This window comes from Hemiscyllium ocellatum, chromosome 19 (genome assembly GCF_020745735.1).
Source record: "Hemiscyllium ocellatum isolate sHemOce1 chromosome 19, sHemOce1.pat.X.cur, whole genome shotgun sequence".
NCBI classification, from domain to species: domain Eukaryota; kingdom Metazoa; phylum Chordata; class Chondrichthyes; order Orectolobiformes; family Hemiscylliidae; genus Hemiscyllium; species Hemiscyllium ocellatum.
In genome coordinates this window covers 20882073-20901289 of record NC_083419.1, presented here as the reverse complement: position 1 = coordinate 20901289, position 19217 = coordinate 20882073, and the positions used below count along the sequence as shown (strand labels likewise).

At 41.6% G+C, this 19217-nt stretch overlaps 1 protein-coding gene across 1 annotated transcript in view; it reads right to left on the bottom strand.

Moving 5' to 3' along the window:
* The window catches only part of LOC132824657 (leucine-rich repeat-containing G-protein coupled receptor 5-like), a 159466-nt gene that overhangs the window by 90845 nt on the left and 49404 nt on the right, over positions 1-19217 (bottom strand). The window contains exon 2 of the mRNA XM_060839292.1: positions 16191-16262. Coding sequence (XP_060695275.1) covers positions 16191-16262 — 72 coding nt within the window. The remainder of the gene's footprint in view (positions 1-16190; positions 16263-19217) is intronic.

Below are 19217 nucleotides of genomic sequence, written 5' to 3'. Positions count from 1 at the left end.
TGGAAAAAAAAGTCTTTCACTTTGACTAATTCCTCAATGAACTATTCTCAGCACCTACTCCAGTCACAGTGCAGCTCTCTTTTAAGATCTACAGCAAATGTTGGTAGCTTCTGTTCAGGTACACAGCCACTTACTGGCTCACTTAGTGCTCACTGCATGCTCCAATCTTTGACATTAGTTGTAGCGCTGTATGCATTTGAAGAAATGGGCAAGGGATAATCTCACATCATGATCCCTACACCCATTTGTGGGTCCTATCCAATTGTGCCCCAAGCAAGTTTAAACTTGACGTATTTAGTTTTGACAAAAACACTCTGGAGATGTTCACGAACTATACAATACACCACACCTATTCCTAAGTTGCACCGGGAATGCATATTGAATACAGTGTAACTCCCTGAGGAGCTAGCCTGTGATTTAAGAAAAAACTGTTATAATAATCTATAGGCAGTTATGATCTCTGAGGTAAAACACTCTTTAATCAAGTAGAAGCTATTCGACTCTATCCCAGTAGTGATGTTAAGAACAAGATCTAAAATCAGCAACAGATTGAAACTGTGTTCAGCCAGCTATGTGTGTCAGTTCTGAAGACAGACACATACACACCTACCGACTGATTCCCTTATGGATTGCTCCTGAGTCTGTATCCCCGGACCCCTGTTCCATTTGAGGTAGGGCACACACAAATTCACATGGATTTACCATGCAAGTACACATCAAATTGGCAAACTCACAAAAATAGAAAATAAATGTTCAATTTCTGTTCTTGTATGAGACTCAGAATATTCTTCAATTGCAAACCACATTTTTCTTTTGCAGCCAGAGTGAAAACAAGCTCCAAGGAAATGCATGTATTGTTACTATAAATTATTTTTGCTATACCTGATCCACATTAAAGTGAAACACAGGTAAACAACCTTTAAAGAGACTTAGACCTGACTGATTGTGTTCCAGCAGTGTGTTTATGACCCCAGCTTATGTTGATACTGGTCAAGTCAGATACCAGCATGAAACCTTGGCTTGATAGACAGTAACTTTGTTTTTTTTTTGACTATATAGGTCAGTTAAATATTCACAAAAATGTGCTGGTACACCTTTAAGCTAAATCTTTCCTAAACCTTTATTAAACAAGAAATGCGTGGACTATTTCAAAACAGGCAAAAAGGTTAAAGAGTTTTCAATAAAATCTCAACTATTTCTTGCAAGCTAACATCATCTTTAAACATTAAATCATAATGGAGATTTCCCACTTTCTCCACACCAAGGATCCTTGCTCAGGCTGGTACAATTGCAGTCTATTTCCTTCCCATGAATTTCTGTGGACACTGTATTTGCTTTTCCTTCAGCTGGTATCTCTTCCCAAGACACCAAAAACAAGCTGCAAACAACACTCACTACAGTGTATTACTTTAAGATCAAAGCAAAAACGAGTTCCTGAAACTCAGTTTCCTGCAGTCTAACAGGATTTCTTCCTAGATTTATCACTCCTGTTTCCAAAGACAGGCACATACACACCTACCGATTGATTCCCTTATGGATTGCTCCTGAGTCTGTATCCCCGGGCCCCTGTCACTAGGCAACAGCAATGTCATTCTGCCTTGTTTCTTCCACTACAGTAAATTACAAGCCCCCATCTCTTCACTTTAATGGTTGTAAAACCTTATCAACGTACTTATAAACAAACGGGCCCTCAGACTGCTTGATAAAAAGCCCACAAGAACAACTTCAAAATGAAGGACTGCTACATTGTGATGAGACGTTAACCAAGACTTTGCCTGTACTCTCAGGTGATCTCTTGGCACAGTCAAAGAAGGTCAATATATGTGCCTTACATAACATCTATTTCTGGTCATTTGTTTCATTTATACTTGTGGAAGCTTGCTGTACTGAAATTGCAGTCTTATTACCAACATAACAACTGTGACTATTCTTCACAGTCTTAATTAGAATATCCTGAGGTTGTGAAATCCACAAAATAAATACAAATCCTTCCTTCCTTATTCCTAAATGTGCAAGTTCAATAATCTGTTCAAATATTTTCACTTCCTCTTTTACATTTCTGAATTCAACCTGGATTGAAACCCTCAAGAGTTTTTTTGCTCTGGTTATGTTGACATTTCAACTTAATTTCTGGGTCAATGTGTGATTCCTGTGAGATTCAGCTAATAAGCTTTAAGACAGGTTTGCACTGTGACAGCTGTACCACTTTACACTTAGATCAAAGACTTAAGGTGATTGTGGGAGGTACATAAGGAAGAACATTTTCCACCAGAGAGCGGTGGGTGTCGGGAACTCACTGCTTAGTTGGGTGTTTAAGAAGGAATTCCTCAATTCAGTGGAAAGATCTGCATCTGAAGCTCTTAAATCTGCAAAGCTATAGAGCAGGTGCTGGGAAGTGAGATTAGAATGCTTGGCTAGTTTATTCAGCTGATGCAAGAATGATGGGTTGAATGGCCTCTTTGTGTGGTTCTATGGTTTCTGTGGTTCTATTTGTCACTGAAATCTTCAGATTTCCATCTAGTTTTGGAACAAGACTCTCTTACTCAGGGAATCCTCAATGGATTAGAATTCCAGATTTGCAAAGTATAAGTGTTTCTCACTTTGAAACACAGAAAACAAGAAAGTAAAACAAGATCAGATGAGAAATTGCATCACTTCAGAAGACGGTAGTATTTTCTGATTGTGAATGAGGCATTTATTACAGAGTGATATGCAAGGTAAAAACATAGAGTTGCACAGCATGGAAATTGACCTTTTGGTCCAACTCGTCCATGCTGACCAGGTGCCATAAATTAATCTAGTCCCAATTCCCAGCATTTGGTCCATGTCCCTCTAAACCCATCCAGATGTCTTTTAAATATTGTAATTGTACTAGCCTCCACCACTTCCTCTGACAGTTCATTTAACAAAGCATGAAACCATATCAATTGTTCTGTTTTGTATGTGTTGAAAACATAGAAAGTCATAAATGATCTTTATCAGGAACTCATAAAACAATAAACATCTTTTACGTGGATTATTTTAGGAAATTACAGGCCAAGGAAGGTAATCCAATTGCAGGGGCAGAGTGGAAACTGCTAACAAATGATACGCAGAGATGATTGGTCAGGGTTTAACCTAGGGGTCACCAAGCCTCGGGAAGGGAGTGAGTTTGAGAAGCAGATTCCCTCACGATAACCTTCAGTCAATGCAGGAATTGAACTGCACACTTTTGGCTGCATTGCAAACCCAGCTATCCAGCCAACTCAGCTAAAGCATTGGCAGGCTACAGCCACCCTGCATGGTTCCTGTAAATTGCCCTAGACAAGCCAAAATGGACTGTGAGGTCCTGGTGACCTGACATGTTGGTAACTAAGGGAAGGCTGTTGGAGCAAGCAGTAAGCTGGCGTTGACAGGTTCTGCTCCGACTTTCATGTTGGGACCTGTCCCCAGCTTGTTTTTGCGTGGCAAATAGGCGAATGGGAAACTACACATTATCTCATCTCATTAATGTAATAAAGAAGATACTAATGGATACAAATAAATCTCTCACCATTCACAAACAAGATGGTCATCTTGTTTGAACTCAGATTTCTCCAGTTTTCTCATTCCCCCTCCCCCTACCTTGTCTCAGTCGATTCCCTCGAACTCAGCACCGCCCTCCTAACCTGCAATTTTCTTCCTGACCTCTCCGTCCCCACCCCACTCCAGCCTATCACCCTCACCTTGACCTCCTTCCACCTATCACATCTCCATCGCCCCTCCCCCTAGTCCCTCCTCCCTACCTTTTATCTTAGCCTGCTGGACACACTTTCCTCATTCCTGATGAAGGGCTTGTGCCCGAAACGTCGAATTTCCTGTTCCTTGGCTGCTGCCTGACCAGCAACACATTTTCAGCTCTGATCTCCAGCATCTGCAGACCTCACTTTTTACTGCTCATCTCGCCATTCAACACTTGGTTGGAAAATGGAACATTTTGCTGTTGATGTCAGGAGGCTTCTCATTGGTGATCAACTTTTCCCCCTAGGCTGAGTGCCCACTTTGAGGGCCCACACACAATTGGTGTGTCTACACTAATCTCAGCGTTGACTTCTTACTTCAAAATGCACTGCTATACGCAGATCTTAGAGGTCCACACTGAGGGATAGAAAATGAGAGGCAACGTAGGTGCTGATTTCATGCAATTCTCTCAGTCTTCTCACCAGTGCCGACGCGTTCAGTGTCTCAGAAGGCTCTGCCCATCGTTTCTGACCAGGAGTAGAAGGATGTTTGACATTGATTGGTTCAGAGAAGTATGAACTTAGAAAATAACCACATAGGTTAAGGGAATGATTCTCTGTATTCCTGGTGTTCAATTTTGCTTCTTCTCAAAATGTTTGGCCATGTAGACTTTCTGCATGTCATTTCTCCACATCTTGAAATATCCCATTTCTTGGAGTCTGAATAAATTAAGGGTTGATGCTGAAGCTGTTTATGATACTTCAAGTGATTGGAGGAAATTGTGATAGAATCTTGGCAGCAATAAGCATAGCTGAAAATATTTGGCTGAAGGTCATCACTTCTTTTTCACTGTGGATTTTAACTACTTCTTTTAGATTAATCCTTCTATTATTGAATGTTTTAGTCACAATGGCCAGTAAAAATTTAAGCTCCGAAGGCACATAGTTTTTATTTATTCCTTCGTGGGATGTGGGTGTTGCTGGCAATGTCCAGCATTTGCTCTGAATACCCCTTGATCTGAGTGGCTTACTTATACAAATGGAGCAGTTAATGGTTACCCATATTATTGTGGGCCTGCAGTTATCTGTAGATTGTGGGTTTCCTTGCCCCAAAGGACATTACTGATACAAATAGGCTCCATAACAATGGATTCGTGAACACAATTACTGAGCAGCTTTTAATTCCATATTTATTCATTGAATTTAAATTCTATTAACTGATATGGTGGGATTTGTCTGGGCATTCGCCTGGGCCTCTAAATTATTAGCCGAATAGCACTACTACAACACCACACCCTCTTTTTTTAATACATTTAGTCTTTGGGAAAGCGCTCGTATTTTTTTGTAGCCGATGTTCCTTCTGCGCAAATTTTATTTGGCATTATTCTTCACTTTATATCTACTTATAAGCCTTCTCATATTTAGACAAACTCTGATGAGCCTGATGCTACTCCACAGCAGAATACCCTCTTGGTGCTGCAACAATTTCTGTGATTCTCCATAGAATAGAACCACAGAATCCCTACAGTGTGGACAGATCCTTTGGCCCAACAAGTCCACACCAACTCTCCGAAGAGTAACCCACCCAGACCCATTCCCCTTACCCAATAATTTACCCATGACTAATGCACCTAACCTACACATCCCTGACCAGTTTGGGCAATTTAGCACAGCCAATCCACCCAACCTGCACATCTTTGGAATGTGGGAGGAAACTGGAGTACCTGGAGGAAACCCACACAAGTATGGGGAAAATGTGTGAACTCCACACAGATAGTCACCCAAGGCTGGAATCGAACCCTGGCGCTGAGAGGGTATGTCAGCTGAGGCAGTCATGATCTCCCTCTCCATTCAGATTACAATCAAATGAAGCAAAGCTGCTCCTGGTGTCCATTTAAATTTCTATGATCTGTGATCTGAAAATGCTTTAAGGTGAAACACCTAATGTGAAAATAACAGGACTATTTTTAGTTCAATTATTCTTATATAGACTTACTGGCTTCCCCATTTCTAGCGACATTTCTTTTATTCATTTGTGGGACATTAAGTGTCGCTGGCTGGCCAGCATTGATAGCCCATCCCTATTCACCCTTGAGAAATGGTGGTGAGCTGCCTTCTTTAATCGCTGCAGTCCACTTGCTGTGGGATGAACCACAATGCCATTAGGGAGGGAATTCCAGGATTTTGATCCAATGACTATGAAGGAACAACAGTATATTACCAAGTCCAGGTGGTGAGTGGCTTGAAGGGGAACTTGCAGGTGGTGGTGTTCCCAAGCACATGCTGCCCTTGTCCTTCTAGTTGGAAGTGGTCCTGGGTTTGGAAGGTGGTGTCTAAGGAGCTTTGGTGAATTTCTGCAGTGTATCTTATAGATATTACACACAGCTGATACTGAGCACCGGTGGTGGTGGGATTGAATGTTTGTAGATGTGGTGCCAATCAAGTGGGTTGTTTTGTCCTGGATGGTGTCAACCTTCTTGAGTGTTGTTGGAGCTGCACCTACCCAGGCAAGTGGAGAGTATTCCACCACACTCCTGACCTGTGCCTTGTCGATGGTCATTAGACTTTGGGGTGTCAAGAGGTGAGTTACTTACAGCAGTATCCCTCATCTCTGACCTGCTGTTGTAGCAACTGTGTTTATGTGGTGAGTCCAGTTGAGTTTCTGGTAAATGGTAACCCAAAGAATATTGACATTTGGGGATTCAGTGATGGTAATACCATTGAATGTCAAGGGGTGGTGGTTAGAGTGTCTCTTACTGGTGATGTTCATTGTCTGACATTTATGTGGCACGAATGTTACTTGCCACTTGTTGGCCCAAGGCTGGATATTGTCCAGATCTTGTTGCATTTGGGCACAGACTGCTTCAGTATCTGAGGAGTCACAAATGATGCTGAACACTGTGCAATCATCAGCAAACATCCTCACTTCTGACCTTATGACAGAGGGAAGGTCATTGATGAAGCAGCTGAAGACTTTTGGGCCTAGGACACTACCCTGAAGGACTCCTGCAGAGATGTCCTGGAGCTGAGATGACTGACCCTCACGACCACAACAATCTTCCTTTGTGTCAGGTATGACTCTATGCAGCAGAGTGTTTTCCCCCATGATACCCATTAATTCCAGTTTTGCCAGGGCTCCCTGATGCTATACTCGGTCAAATGCGGCCTTGATGTCAAGGGCTGTCACTCTCACCTCCCTTCTGGAATTCAGCTCTTTCGTCCATGTTTGAACCGAGGCTGTAATGAGAGCAGGAGCTGAGTGACCCTGGCAAAACCCAAACTGGACATCACTGAGCAGGTTGTTGCTGAGCAGATGCTACTTGATAGCACTGTTGATGACTCCTTCCATCACTTTACTGATGACGGAGAGTAGACTGATTGGGCAGTAAATGGCCAGGTTGGATTTATGCTGCTTTTTGTGTGCGGGAAATACCTTGGCAATTTTCCACAGTGTCGGGTGTTGTAACTGTACTGGAAGAGCTTGGCTAGGGGGGTGGCAAGTTCTGGAGCACAGGTCTTTAGTACTATTGTCGGAATGTTATCAGGGCCCATTGCCATTGCAGTATCCAGTGCCTCTAGCCATTTTTGATATCCCATGGAGTGAATCAAATTGGCTGGAGACTGGTATTTGTGATGTTGGGGAACACTGGAGTAGCCTGAGATGAATCATCCACTCGGCACTTCTGACTGAAGGTTGTTGCGAATGCATCAGCCTTATCTTTTGCACGGATATGCTGAGCCCTTGCATCATTGAGGATGGGGATGTTTGTGGGGCCTCCTTCTTCAGTGAGTTGTTTAATTGTCCACCAAAATGGACTGGTTGTGGAAGGACTGCAGAGCTTAGATGTGATCTGATGATCGCGGAATCACTTAGCTCTGACTCTCACTTGCTGCTTATGCCATTTGGCATGCAAGTAATCCTGTTTGGTAGCTTCACCAGGTTGACACCTCATTTTTAGGTATGCCTGGTGCTGCTCTTGGCTTGCCCTTTTGCATGGTCATGGTTGAGTGGGGGACATGCCAGGCTATGAAGTTGCAAATTGTGCTGGAGTACAGCTCTGCTGCTGTTGATGGCCCACAGTGCTTCATGGATGCCCAGTCCTGAGTTGTTAGATCAATTCGAAGTCTGCCCCTTTTAGCACGGTGATAGTGTCACTCAACAAGATGGAGATTATTCTCAATCTTCGGGGCTTCGTCTCCACAAGGACAGTGCGGTGGCCACTTTTACCTATACTGTCATGGACAGATGCTTCTGAAGCCAACAGATTAATAAAGATGAGGTCAAGTATGTATTTTCCCTCTTGTTGGTTCCATCACCACCTGCTGCAGACCCAGTCTAGCTGTTGTATCCTTTAGGACCCGACCAACTCAATCAGTAATGCTGCTGCTGAGCCACTCTTGGTGGTGGACATTGAAATATCCCACCCAGAGTACATTCTGCACCCTTGCCACACTCAGTACTTCCTCCAACATGGAGGATTACTGATTCATCAGCCGAAGGAGGATGGTACATGGTAACCAGTAATAGGTTTCCTTGCTTATGTTTAACCTGAAGCCATGAGACTTCGTGGGGTCCAGAGTTGATGTCAACGACATCCAGGGCAACTCTCTTCTGACTGCATACCACTGTACCACCACCTCTGCTGGGTCTGTCCTGCCGGTGGGACAGGACATATCCAGGGATGGTAATGATGGTGTCTGGGGTGTTATCTGTAAGGTATGATTTGTAAGGATGACTAAGTCAGGCTGTTGCTTGACTAGTCTGTGAGACAGCTCTCCCAGTTCAGGCACTAGCCCCCTGATGATGGTCAGGAGGACTTTGCAGGGTTGACAGGGATGCTTGTGTTTTTGCTGTTGTCTTTTCCACTTCCAAGTTTGATGCCAGGTGGTCCATCTGGTTTCATGTCTTTGTTGTGACTTTCTAGCGATTGATACAACCGAGTGGCTTGCTAGGCCATTTCAGAGGGCAGTTGAGAATCAACCACATGGTAGATTTCCTTCCCTAAAGGACATTAGTGAACCAGATGGGTTTTTCTGACAATTGACAATGGTTTCATGATCATTAGCCCATGATATTTTAATTCTAATTTTTTTTTAATTGAATTCAAATTCTTTCATCTGCTGTAGCGGGATTCAAACCCAGGTCCTCAGAACATTACTCTGGGTTTCTGGACAAACATGTCGAATGATAATACCACTTGGCCATTGCCTCCTGCTAGGAGGCTGACAAAAAAAAATGCTCCTTGATTTTACCCAGAGCTCACCACATCAAGCACAGATGTTCAGTAGATCCAGCTGCTGTTACCACCAGCATATTGTTAGGATCTACAGGTTAATAATCAAACATTTCAGCCATGCTATGAATATGTCAAGTGCCATGAAACCCTGGAAAGAGACATGAACTGAGGACTTCAGAGTCAGAAGCAGGAAGACTACTTACTGTGCCTCAAGACCTCCTACTATTTTTATGTTAAAAATAATCATGAAAGACATTTTAATAGTCTGAATTATTGTTCCTGTGGTGTTGAGATGAGAATTGATTTGACACAGTGTAAGGCACACATTATTTTGCTAGGGATGAGATGAAGTTACATTTGAATGGATTATAAATCGGAAATTAAAAGCTAAAAGAACTGCAGATGCAAGTCTGACAGCATCTGAGGAGAGAAATCAGAGTTAATGTTTTGTGACTAGTGACCCTTCTTGACAACTGATGGACTGATGGTAGATAGAAAAAGAATGTTTTTGATACAAATGATGGAGTGGGGTGTGGGAGGATAAGTAAATGATGGGTGGAAATAGAGCCCAAAGAAAGAGGAGAACAGTTGGACAGACAGTCTGGGATAATGAATAGCTGTTAATGGGGAGAATTAGTGGTTGACAATTGGTAATGTGTGGCAACAGCAAGGTTTGGTGTGTGGGATGGGGGAAAGTATGGGGAAAGATGCTCAGGCCGTAAAATTATTGACCTCAATAGTAGGTCCAGAGGTTGCAGGGTTCCCTAGTGGAAAATGAGGTGCTGTTCTTCCAGCTTGCACTGCAGCAAGCCCAAGACAGAAATGTTGGCGGGGCACACAGTGATTTATTGAAGTGGCAGGCAGCTGGAAGCTCAGGGTGATTTTTGCAGACAGAATGTAAGTGTTCTGCAAAGTGGTCACCCACTCTGCGCTTCATTTCACAAGTGAAGAGACGACCACATTGTGAGCAGTGAATACGATAGACTAGATTGAGTGCAATGCAAGTAAAGCACTGCTTCACCTGGAAGGTGTGTCTTGAGCCTTGGATAATAAGGGGAGAAGAAATAAACGGGCAGGCTTTCCATCTTCTGCAAATGAAGGGAAAGGTGCCATGGGACTACGGGCGGTGTTGGGAGCGAAGGAGAAGTGGACCAGAGTTTTCCAGAAGGGACAGTCCTTGTGAAAGGCTGACAAGGAAGGGGAGGGGAGTATGTATCTGGTAGTGGCATCCCACTGGAGGTGGCAGAAATGGCAACTAATGATCCTCTGATGTGGATGCTGGTGGGATGGTAGGTGAGGACAAGGGGAACCCTATTGCTGTTGTGGGAGGGAAGAAGGTGGTGAGGACTGAAGTGCAGGTGATAGGTTGACTGAGAGGCTGTCAACCACAGCCTGACTGAGAGGCTGTCAACCACAGTGCTGGGAAATCTTTGGTTGAGGAAGTAGGTAGACATTTCGAAGACCCCATCATCAAAGTTAGCATCATCAGAACAGATGCAACAGAGACAGAGGAATTGAGAGAAAGGAATAGAGTCTTTACAGGAAGCAGGGTGTGAAGATGTATAGTCAACGGTGGAAATCAGTGGGTGTGTAATGGATATCGTTGGCCTGCCTATCCCCAGAAATGGAAACAGAAATGTCGAGGAAGGGAAGGGAGGTGTCAAAGATGGACCAGGTTAAGGTGAGAGCGAGATTGAAAGTGGAAGCAAAATAGATAAACTTTTCCAATTCTGAATGAGACTAGGAAATAGCACCGATGTTGTCATCAGTATACTGGAGAAAGAATTGTGGATGGGGGCCAGGCTTAGATTGGAACAAGGAATGTTCCATGTACCCCACAAAGAGACAGACATAATTGGGGCCCATGTGAGTGCACATGGTTGCCCTGTTGACCCGAAGAAAGTGAGAGGAGTTAAAAGAGACGTTGTTCAGGGTGAGGATGAGCTCAGCCAGACACTGCAAGCTGGAGGTTCAGGCCTTTTTCCCAGGAAGAAGCAGACAGCCCTGAAACCATCCTAATGGAGAATGGACATGTAAAGGGATTGAATATGTCAAGTGCCATGAAACCCTGGAAAGAGACATGAACTGAGGACTTCAGAGTCAGAAGCAGGAAGACTACTTACTGTGCGTCAAGACCTCCTACTATTTTTATGTTAAAAATAATCATGAAAGGCATTTTAATAGTCTGAATTATTGTTCCTGTGGTGATGAGATGAGAATTGACTTGACACAGTGTAAGGCTCACATTATTTTGCTAGGGATGAGACCAAGTTACATTTAAATGGATCATAAATAGGAAATTAAAAGCCAAATGAACTGCGGATGCAAGTCTGTCGGCATCTGAGGAGAGAAACTCACACCCCTCCAAAACACAGTACCCCCATGGCACTTTCCCCTTCAAATCGCAGAAGATGTAACGCCTGTCCATTTATTTCCTCCCCCCTTGTTATCCAAGGCTCGAGACACACCTTCAAGGTGAAGTAGTGCTTTATCTGCACTGCACTCAATCTATTGGCTCTGGCTGAGCTCATCTTCACCCTGAGTGTCCATGGTAAAGACGAGGCAGCTGGAAATTCTGATACTTATATAAAGGGTCAGAGGAATTGTGGATGTAAATGGGAAGGGACTGGAAAAGGCAGAAAAAAATTGAATTGAGATAGGGTTTTCTGGGGCAGGAGCAGACCGAAACAATGGGTCTGCCGTGGCAGCCCTGTTTGTAGATTTTGGGAAAGAGGTAGAAGTGAGCTGTGCAGGATTGGGAGACTATGAGCTTAGAGGCAGTGGAGGGGATATCACCAGATGAAATAAGGTTTGTGATTGTAGTGGGCACATTGGCCTAATGAACCGTGGTGGGGTCATAGTCCAAGGTGAGATTGGAGGTGGTATCAGAGAGCTGGCATTGCAATGTAGAGGTCAGTAGGAAATAAGGAATGCACAGATTTCTCACTTCTGCCCTTCCTGACAGCTCCTGATTTGCTTGAACTGGAGACCTCATTATTCGCTGGGGATTCTGCAATTTCAACAGAGTGCAGGCCTTTCGGTGGCCAGCTACTGTTGAGCAGCCCTCACCCTTGTTAATTATGGACCCATTCTCTCCCTGACAGTGACACCACTGTAGCCATCTTGCTTCAAGAGAGATTCATGTCAAGCGTCTCCATCCAAACTATTGAGCAAACAGATTTTTCTTTTAAGAAAAGCTAAATAAAGAAGTAAATGCATTGAAACAGAAATGGCTGGAGAAACACAGCAGGTCTGGCAGCATCTGTGGAGAGAAAGCAAGGTTACTCTTTATACATTTGGAGAAGGCATTGAAGGAAGGATGTTCCCACCCCTACAGGCAACATATAAGCTGCATTGCCGTAATCTTCACAGTCACTGTTATTGGCTTGACATTATTGGCTGATTCTTCTTCATCAATACCATTGCCACCATTGACATTGTGAGATTGATTTTTAATGCTGGTTGCATGGTAGTACTGGACAACTATATTTAGATCCTGATGGCTTCTGACCTTTTGAGTTATAAATCTGCAAGACATTTCAATAGGTCAAGAGCACATCTAAAGTGGAGAAGAGTCTCATTTGCTTGGACAAATGGAGGGTTTGTATTACATCAATGGGACCTTACCACAATTTTAACAGAGGCCAGAGTAGAAAGGCCTTCATAAATATCCCCCACAAACTATGTAAACAGCAATCAGGCAATGGTCTAGAGACAGAAGAAATCCTGCTAATACATTGCAAAGAATTCTTTCATGGGACCAGGAGGAGCAAGAATGGATCTTCTATGCTACTTACTGGGAAATCCACAATCTATTCCTGTTGGCAGTTACCCTACATCCTCTTGACACCATTCAGGACAGGAACTTGACTGGTGGCATTTAAAATGGCCCAGTGATTATATATTCCCTTCAGTGGCGCAACAGGTCATTCAGTTTATCAAGTCCACACTGACCCTCCAAAGAGCATCGCAACCAAAGCCACCCCCTGTCCCTGCATTTTCTATGGCTATCCCACCTAGCCTGCACATCCCTGGATACTATTAGCATGGCTAATCCAACTAACCTGCACATCTTTGGACAGTGGGAGGAAACCGGAGCACTGGAGGAAACCCACACAGACAGTTGCCAAGGTTGGAATCGAAACCAGGTCACTGGCGATGTGAAGCAATAGTGCTAACTACTGAGCCACCATGCCACCCCGAACTGTAGTCTCCTGACAATCTACCCGCTGAAAATTCAACATGCTGGAGCAGGTTGCGGAAGCAGAAGACAGTAGGAGGCAGCTATTCTTAACTACCAATTGTACCAGGTTATCCTACTTGGTTGGCAATTCAACTGAGTCTACTATGATTTTCCTCCGGCAGCTGCACAAACATTGTCAACTGGGGTCACCCAACAGTCTTTGGGTACAGGGATCCTGACCAGCTTTCTCATTCTCAACCTGGTCATTGTGACAACTGAACTGCCAAGTATCATTATGGGGTATGCTCAGATCTTTTGAGGAACCTTATTCCATCACCCATTCCATTAATATACAAAGCAAGCTGGGACAGTTAAAATACAAATTTAGAAGCATCATTTTTACTAAGATTAAATTTTCTCAAAACCAAGTCATTCAATGTTTGAAAATTTCAGGCAATGTTTTTAAGAGGAGGTTGTAAAATATGGAAGACTGACATCACTTTTTATAAAGCAATTTGTAATCAATTCTTGGAGGCCACAGCTCATAGACATTTGCAGAATGTATCAGAGCTCTGCTAAGCAGTAGAAAACCATATCACTACTGGCTGGCATCCTCTACACTTTGTACAAAAGCAAGGAAATCTGAATTAGCCTCTGGTCTGAACTGCTTTACAATTCTTCTCTCTATGCATGCATATAGATTTACCATTAATGTACCTGCAGACCAAACCAATTCAGTTTGAGTTCAATTCTTTTTATGTTTAAATGTGATTTTGTGGAACAGGTGTTATTTGAAGTTAACAAGCGTTTCGCTCCAAAATGTATTGTTCAATGAAATAAAAGCAAGCAGCTTTTCTGAATGAATACTTGCTGGTATCCATTTCATTGCTTTCCTTAGAACACCTGTCTTAGGTTTTAAACTATAATTGTGGTAAAAATCCACCAACTGGATTATATTCCACGATACACTAAGCCACTCTTTGTTAGAAAACACCTATTTTCCACATTCTAAGATAGAAATTGGGCATTCAGTTTAAAGCAATTCTAAGTCTATCTTTTTTGGCTAAATTGTCTACTTCAGCTGCCAGGCCTTACTTGCACCAGTTTTTTTTGTGTATAAATCAGATTAATAGTTTCAGGCTTTTTATTCCATTATTGTTCGTGCACCACCTCGCTTAGGACTTTAGAGTCAATGACAAATGGCAGACCACTCATGGAATGAACTTGTATAGAGATGATAATTACTCCCAACATTCAGTTCCTTAAATATATTTTTATATGCACCATTAATCTAGCTTTGCTTGGAAACAGGGCTGCTATTTGACTTGGCCGTGTAGCTTCACATGATGTGAGCTTCCCTATAAAGAAAATAGAAGTGTCATCCTATGGACTCATGAAGGATATAACATGGCACAGTCTGGTAGATGCTATTAGATTCTGATCAATATACAGCACTCTCAATTTTGTATGTTTTGCAAGTAAGATTTTTATCTCATCACTGAAAATGAGATTGATGGAATCTGAGGCCACCCAGTCATTGAGTTGCTAGCTATCTCTCTGTGCATATCTGTGCACACAGCTGGAAGTTTGTTTATTTCTTGCTGTAATATAACATTTACCACAAGCATCATTTACTCACATTAATCACTTCTGTAGCTATAGTGCAGAAGGTTCCCAAGCTTTTTGTCTTTTAAGGCACAGGCAGAAAAAAATCCACCTTCAAGAATATCATTTAGGCCTCAAAATCACAGGGTCCAATGACAAAAGATACAATTGCTGAGGCCCATTACTGACTCACCACTCTACATCCACTCAGCCTCCTGCAAATGTTACTAGTTGTTCCCTCCCCAAGCCTAACAGAAGGAAATTTGGGAACAGACACTTGCTTGATTTTACTCTTTTTCTTCCCAGACATGCCAAGGGAATGTAATGGCTGAAAATCCCTCTTCAGTGTTTCTATAACTGGTTGTCTCCTCACGTGTACTGACTATGGTTTGTGGGCCCCTAAATTACCCCAATTTATATGAATGTGCAATGTACCTATTTCTGACAGGAATTCCAGCTGCCACATGTGATACTGCCAGAAAAATCAGAATGAACACAGTTCACTAATAAGGCATCAGGACAAGCAACTGTTTTATTTTGGTCCCACTGCGCGTGGAGGTGAAAACTGTTTCTCTATCACTTTGTTTCAAAGTTGCAGTTGTATTTCTGGGTTAAGGCAGCATGCACTTTTTTATGGGCTGATTGCTTTGCCCACATACAGAATGTTGTGCTGGCTCCCTTACATCGCCTGGTGAATAGCAATCTGCTTGAAAATAAACTGTAGAGGTTAGTCTTCATGGGTCACTGGATAAATTACACAGTGTAATGTGGTACTGAGCCATGCTGAATAGTAAGGCTACAGGCTTATTGTTTCATCTGTACTGTTAACTGATACCAGTTTACATGATACTGAAAGCACTACAATTGATCTCAATGTGATTAAGCTTAGAAGTGAGGCAAATGATCATTCCAACTCAAGATCCCATTGGGAACTACATGTGTCAGCACATTGGATAAGAGTGGGCTCAAGCTCACCTTCAGCTCTTACAGCAAAATAGATTGTAAACAACACAATCTAATTGACTAATGAAGTATGGTTTTTCGCTGAAGTCCTAGGTACCTGATAGAACCTATAAAAGTTTAGTTTATTGTGAGCCAGCACCTTTAGTGAGGAGAGGACAAGTTTGGAAAGAAAAGTTTAATAAGTTATTTGTAAAGAAGCCATATGGATCATTTTAACTTAATAGAGCAGAGGTTAGCCATGAGCCCATTGTGCCTGCTCCACTATTCAGTGAGATCATGGCTGATCTTTACCCTCATCTCCACTTTCCTGCATTATCCCTTTATCCCATTTTCATTTGGATTATTGATTTACTGTTAGTCATTTCACTTTATCATGTCATTACTTATTTCAGGTAACTTTGTTTAACATACACCAATCAGTTACCCAAGGCAACCATTTTTATAATTAACTAGGTTCAATATATTTATTCTGCTTCAGACTAAGAGCAGCATTGTAATACTTACAGCTCCTCAAGGAAATACATGTTGAAAAGGCCATTCTGCAGCAGCTCAGTAATATTGTTCATGCTGAGATCTCTAGGAAATAAAAATGAAGTGAAGATTGCGTTAGATGCAACATTTCAATTTGGCTGTTTGCATTGAACTCTGTTAACTAATAATTACATTGAAAACATCCTGCAACTGAGGACGTGACATAGTTTTAACAAAAATCAAATGGGAAAAATTTAATTCTGGAATTCTTTGATGCTCATTTTAATATCAAGTTTGGAATGTCAATTATATTATTCAGATTGTACAAATATTCTGAAAATTACTTTTACACAGCAATACTTTGGAGTGTCTGTGAAATGAACTAATGATTGATAGCAATTAATTATACAATGAGAATTTTTTTTGTATTTTCAACAAATCCTTTTAAGTGAGCGTGTATATGCTTATTTTCCATGCAGGGAAATGAAATAAGGTGACAAACAAAATTGTAATGTGAGCTGGTTCTACACCACATTTTCTGATGGTCACCCTTAGTTATTCTCGGTACATGGTATTAATAATGTTCCTTTGTAATGCTGAGATAAATCACATATTGTATCAGGGGAATACCATTTCTGTTCACTTAAATATTTTTAATAGATTTCCTGTGTCAATGTATCTATTTGACTTTATCACAGGCTCTGGGGTGACATTGATAAGCACAGGGAATTTAGCCAAATGTAAATATCTGTCCAACAAAACGATCCCTTTTAGACTGGGACAATTTCTTGAGCAAAGGGATGTTCATCCTCAGCCTCAGTAACAGTAAAGATTCTGATTTTTTGGTAGAACTAAGTAAGACCAATAATTCAGAAACATGAGATTCCCATAATATTTAAAAGCAATTAAAACATATTTTGCATGCAATTGGCTTGTAAAGTTGGAATAGCCATTCCAAAATCAAAATATCATCAGAAACATATTAAATGTGAACTTAGATGATAACTGAAATGGAGGTTTCTCTAAATCAACTTTGTCATTAAATTAAGATTTTAACTGCAAAGTTTTGCTCTGTTTCTATAAGTTGTTGTTGTGTTTGGTACTCATACTATCTTTTGATATGATCTGAAAATGCATCCAACTTGTTTACTTTAAAATAAAATCAATTATACATATTTATTATAATTTTTGAAATTCTTTCTGCTTGGATATACTAATGACTTCCAGGATAGTCTGCAAAAGACAAATGGCCTCAGGGCAATTACTATTCAAAAAGGTTTTAAATATAAACAGTCCTGCTATAAGTCTCTCTTGGGCAGGTGCAATCAACCACCTAAGCTATTTTTGTGGTCTATGATCAATGGAATGAAATACCTTCATGGAAACTATAGGAAATTCACTAATAAGAGCTGTCAAAAGAATCTCCACTTCTGTGCAATGTGACTTTGCAATTCTTTTATCACACCGACTGCAGACAGCTGTCAGATGTTTTGACTGCATAATGCAGGAAAGTTATGCCAAAGTTTAACTGGTCGAGTAAAAATCCTTGACAATATCATCAAAAGATAATGGAAAACAACATCTAACTGAATGAAACTTTCATTATCTATACCAGTGATCACTGCCAGACCCCACAGTTTTACAAAGCACACTATGTGCTTTTATTACTGATACATGCCTCTAAGAATGAAGAATAAACCTTGGAATTCAGTACACTGATCACATGCAAGCAGTTAGCATTTTAATATTTAGATAAATATCCAAAATCATTTCAAATACTTTTTTCTACAGCTTATTAGCTGTTTACAGATCTTGAAATCATATTAAAAAGTCAATCTGATTAAATAGCTGAAACATGATGTATACAAAAAATGAGTTTTAATTAAAATGTTTTTGAAAATAATATGTACAAATCTTCCTCCAGTAAAATTTTCTTAACTGTCCTCAAGTATAAGTACAGTTTGCAATCACTACTGACTGCATTTGTTGAACCTTAAGATTTTTCAAAATTAGTTGGATGCTGTATAAATGGTTCCAATGGGTTGATATCTTGGGATTCTATTTTTAAATTAAAGATTATTGGTTGCATACCATTACCTCTCTGCCCGAAATGGGTAATATGCCTTTATTAATATAGCATTTTGTTTGCCAGTTGAAGTGCTTTCTTTTATTGGTCAGAGTATTGAGTACAGGAGTTAGGAGGTCATGTTGCAGGACATCGATTAGGCCACTTTTGGAATAGTGTGTGCCATTCTGGTCTCCTTCCCATCGTAAGGACATTGTGAAATGTGAAAGGGTTCAGAAAAGATTTACAAGGATGTGGCCAGGGTTGGAGGATTTGAGCTACAGGAAGAGGTTGAATAGGTTAGGGCTGTTTTCCCTAGAGTGTCGGAGGCTGAGGGGTGACCTTATATAGGTTTATCCTATCCATGCCTCTCATGATTCTATAAACAAAGTCTTTTCCCTGGGGTGGGGGAGTCCAGAACTAGAGGGCATAGGTTTAGGGTGAGGGGGGAAAGATATAAAAGAGACCTAAAGGGCAACTTTTTCACACAGAGGTTGGTACATGTATGGAATGAGCGACAAGAGTAAATGGAGGGGGCTAATACAATTGCAACATTTAAAAGGTAACTGAAAGGGTATATGAATAGGAAGGTTTGGATGGAGATGGGCCAGGTGCCGGCAAGTGGGACTAGGTTAGGTTGGGATATCTAGTCGGCATGGACAAATTGGACCGACAGGTCTGCTTCCATGCTGTACATCTCTATGACTCTATGATTCCAAGTCTTTCTGGAAGTGGCATACATTATAACGGTTCATAGAATCATATAATCCCTACAGTGAGGAAGCAGGCCATTTGGCCCTTTGAGTCCACAGTGACTCTATGAAGAGCATCCCATCCTGACCCACCCCATCTAACCTACACATCCCTGGACACTATAGGCAAATTAGCATTGCCAATCAACCCATCCTGCACAGCTTTGGGAGAAACCAGAGCACCCAGATGAAACCCGTGCAGAACACTGGGAGAATGTGCAAACTCTTTATAGACAGCCACCC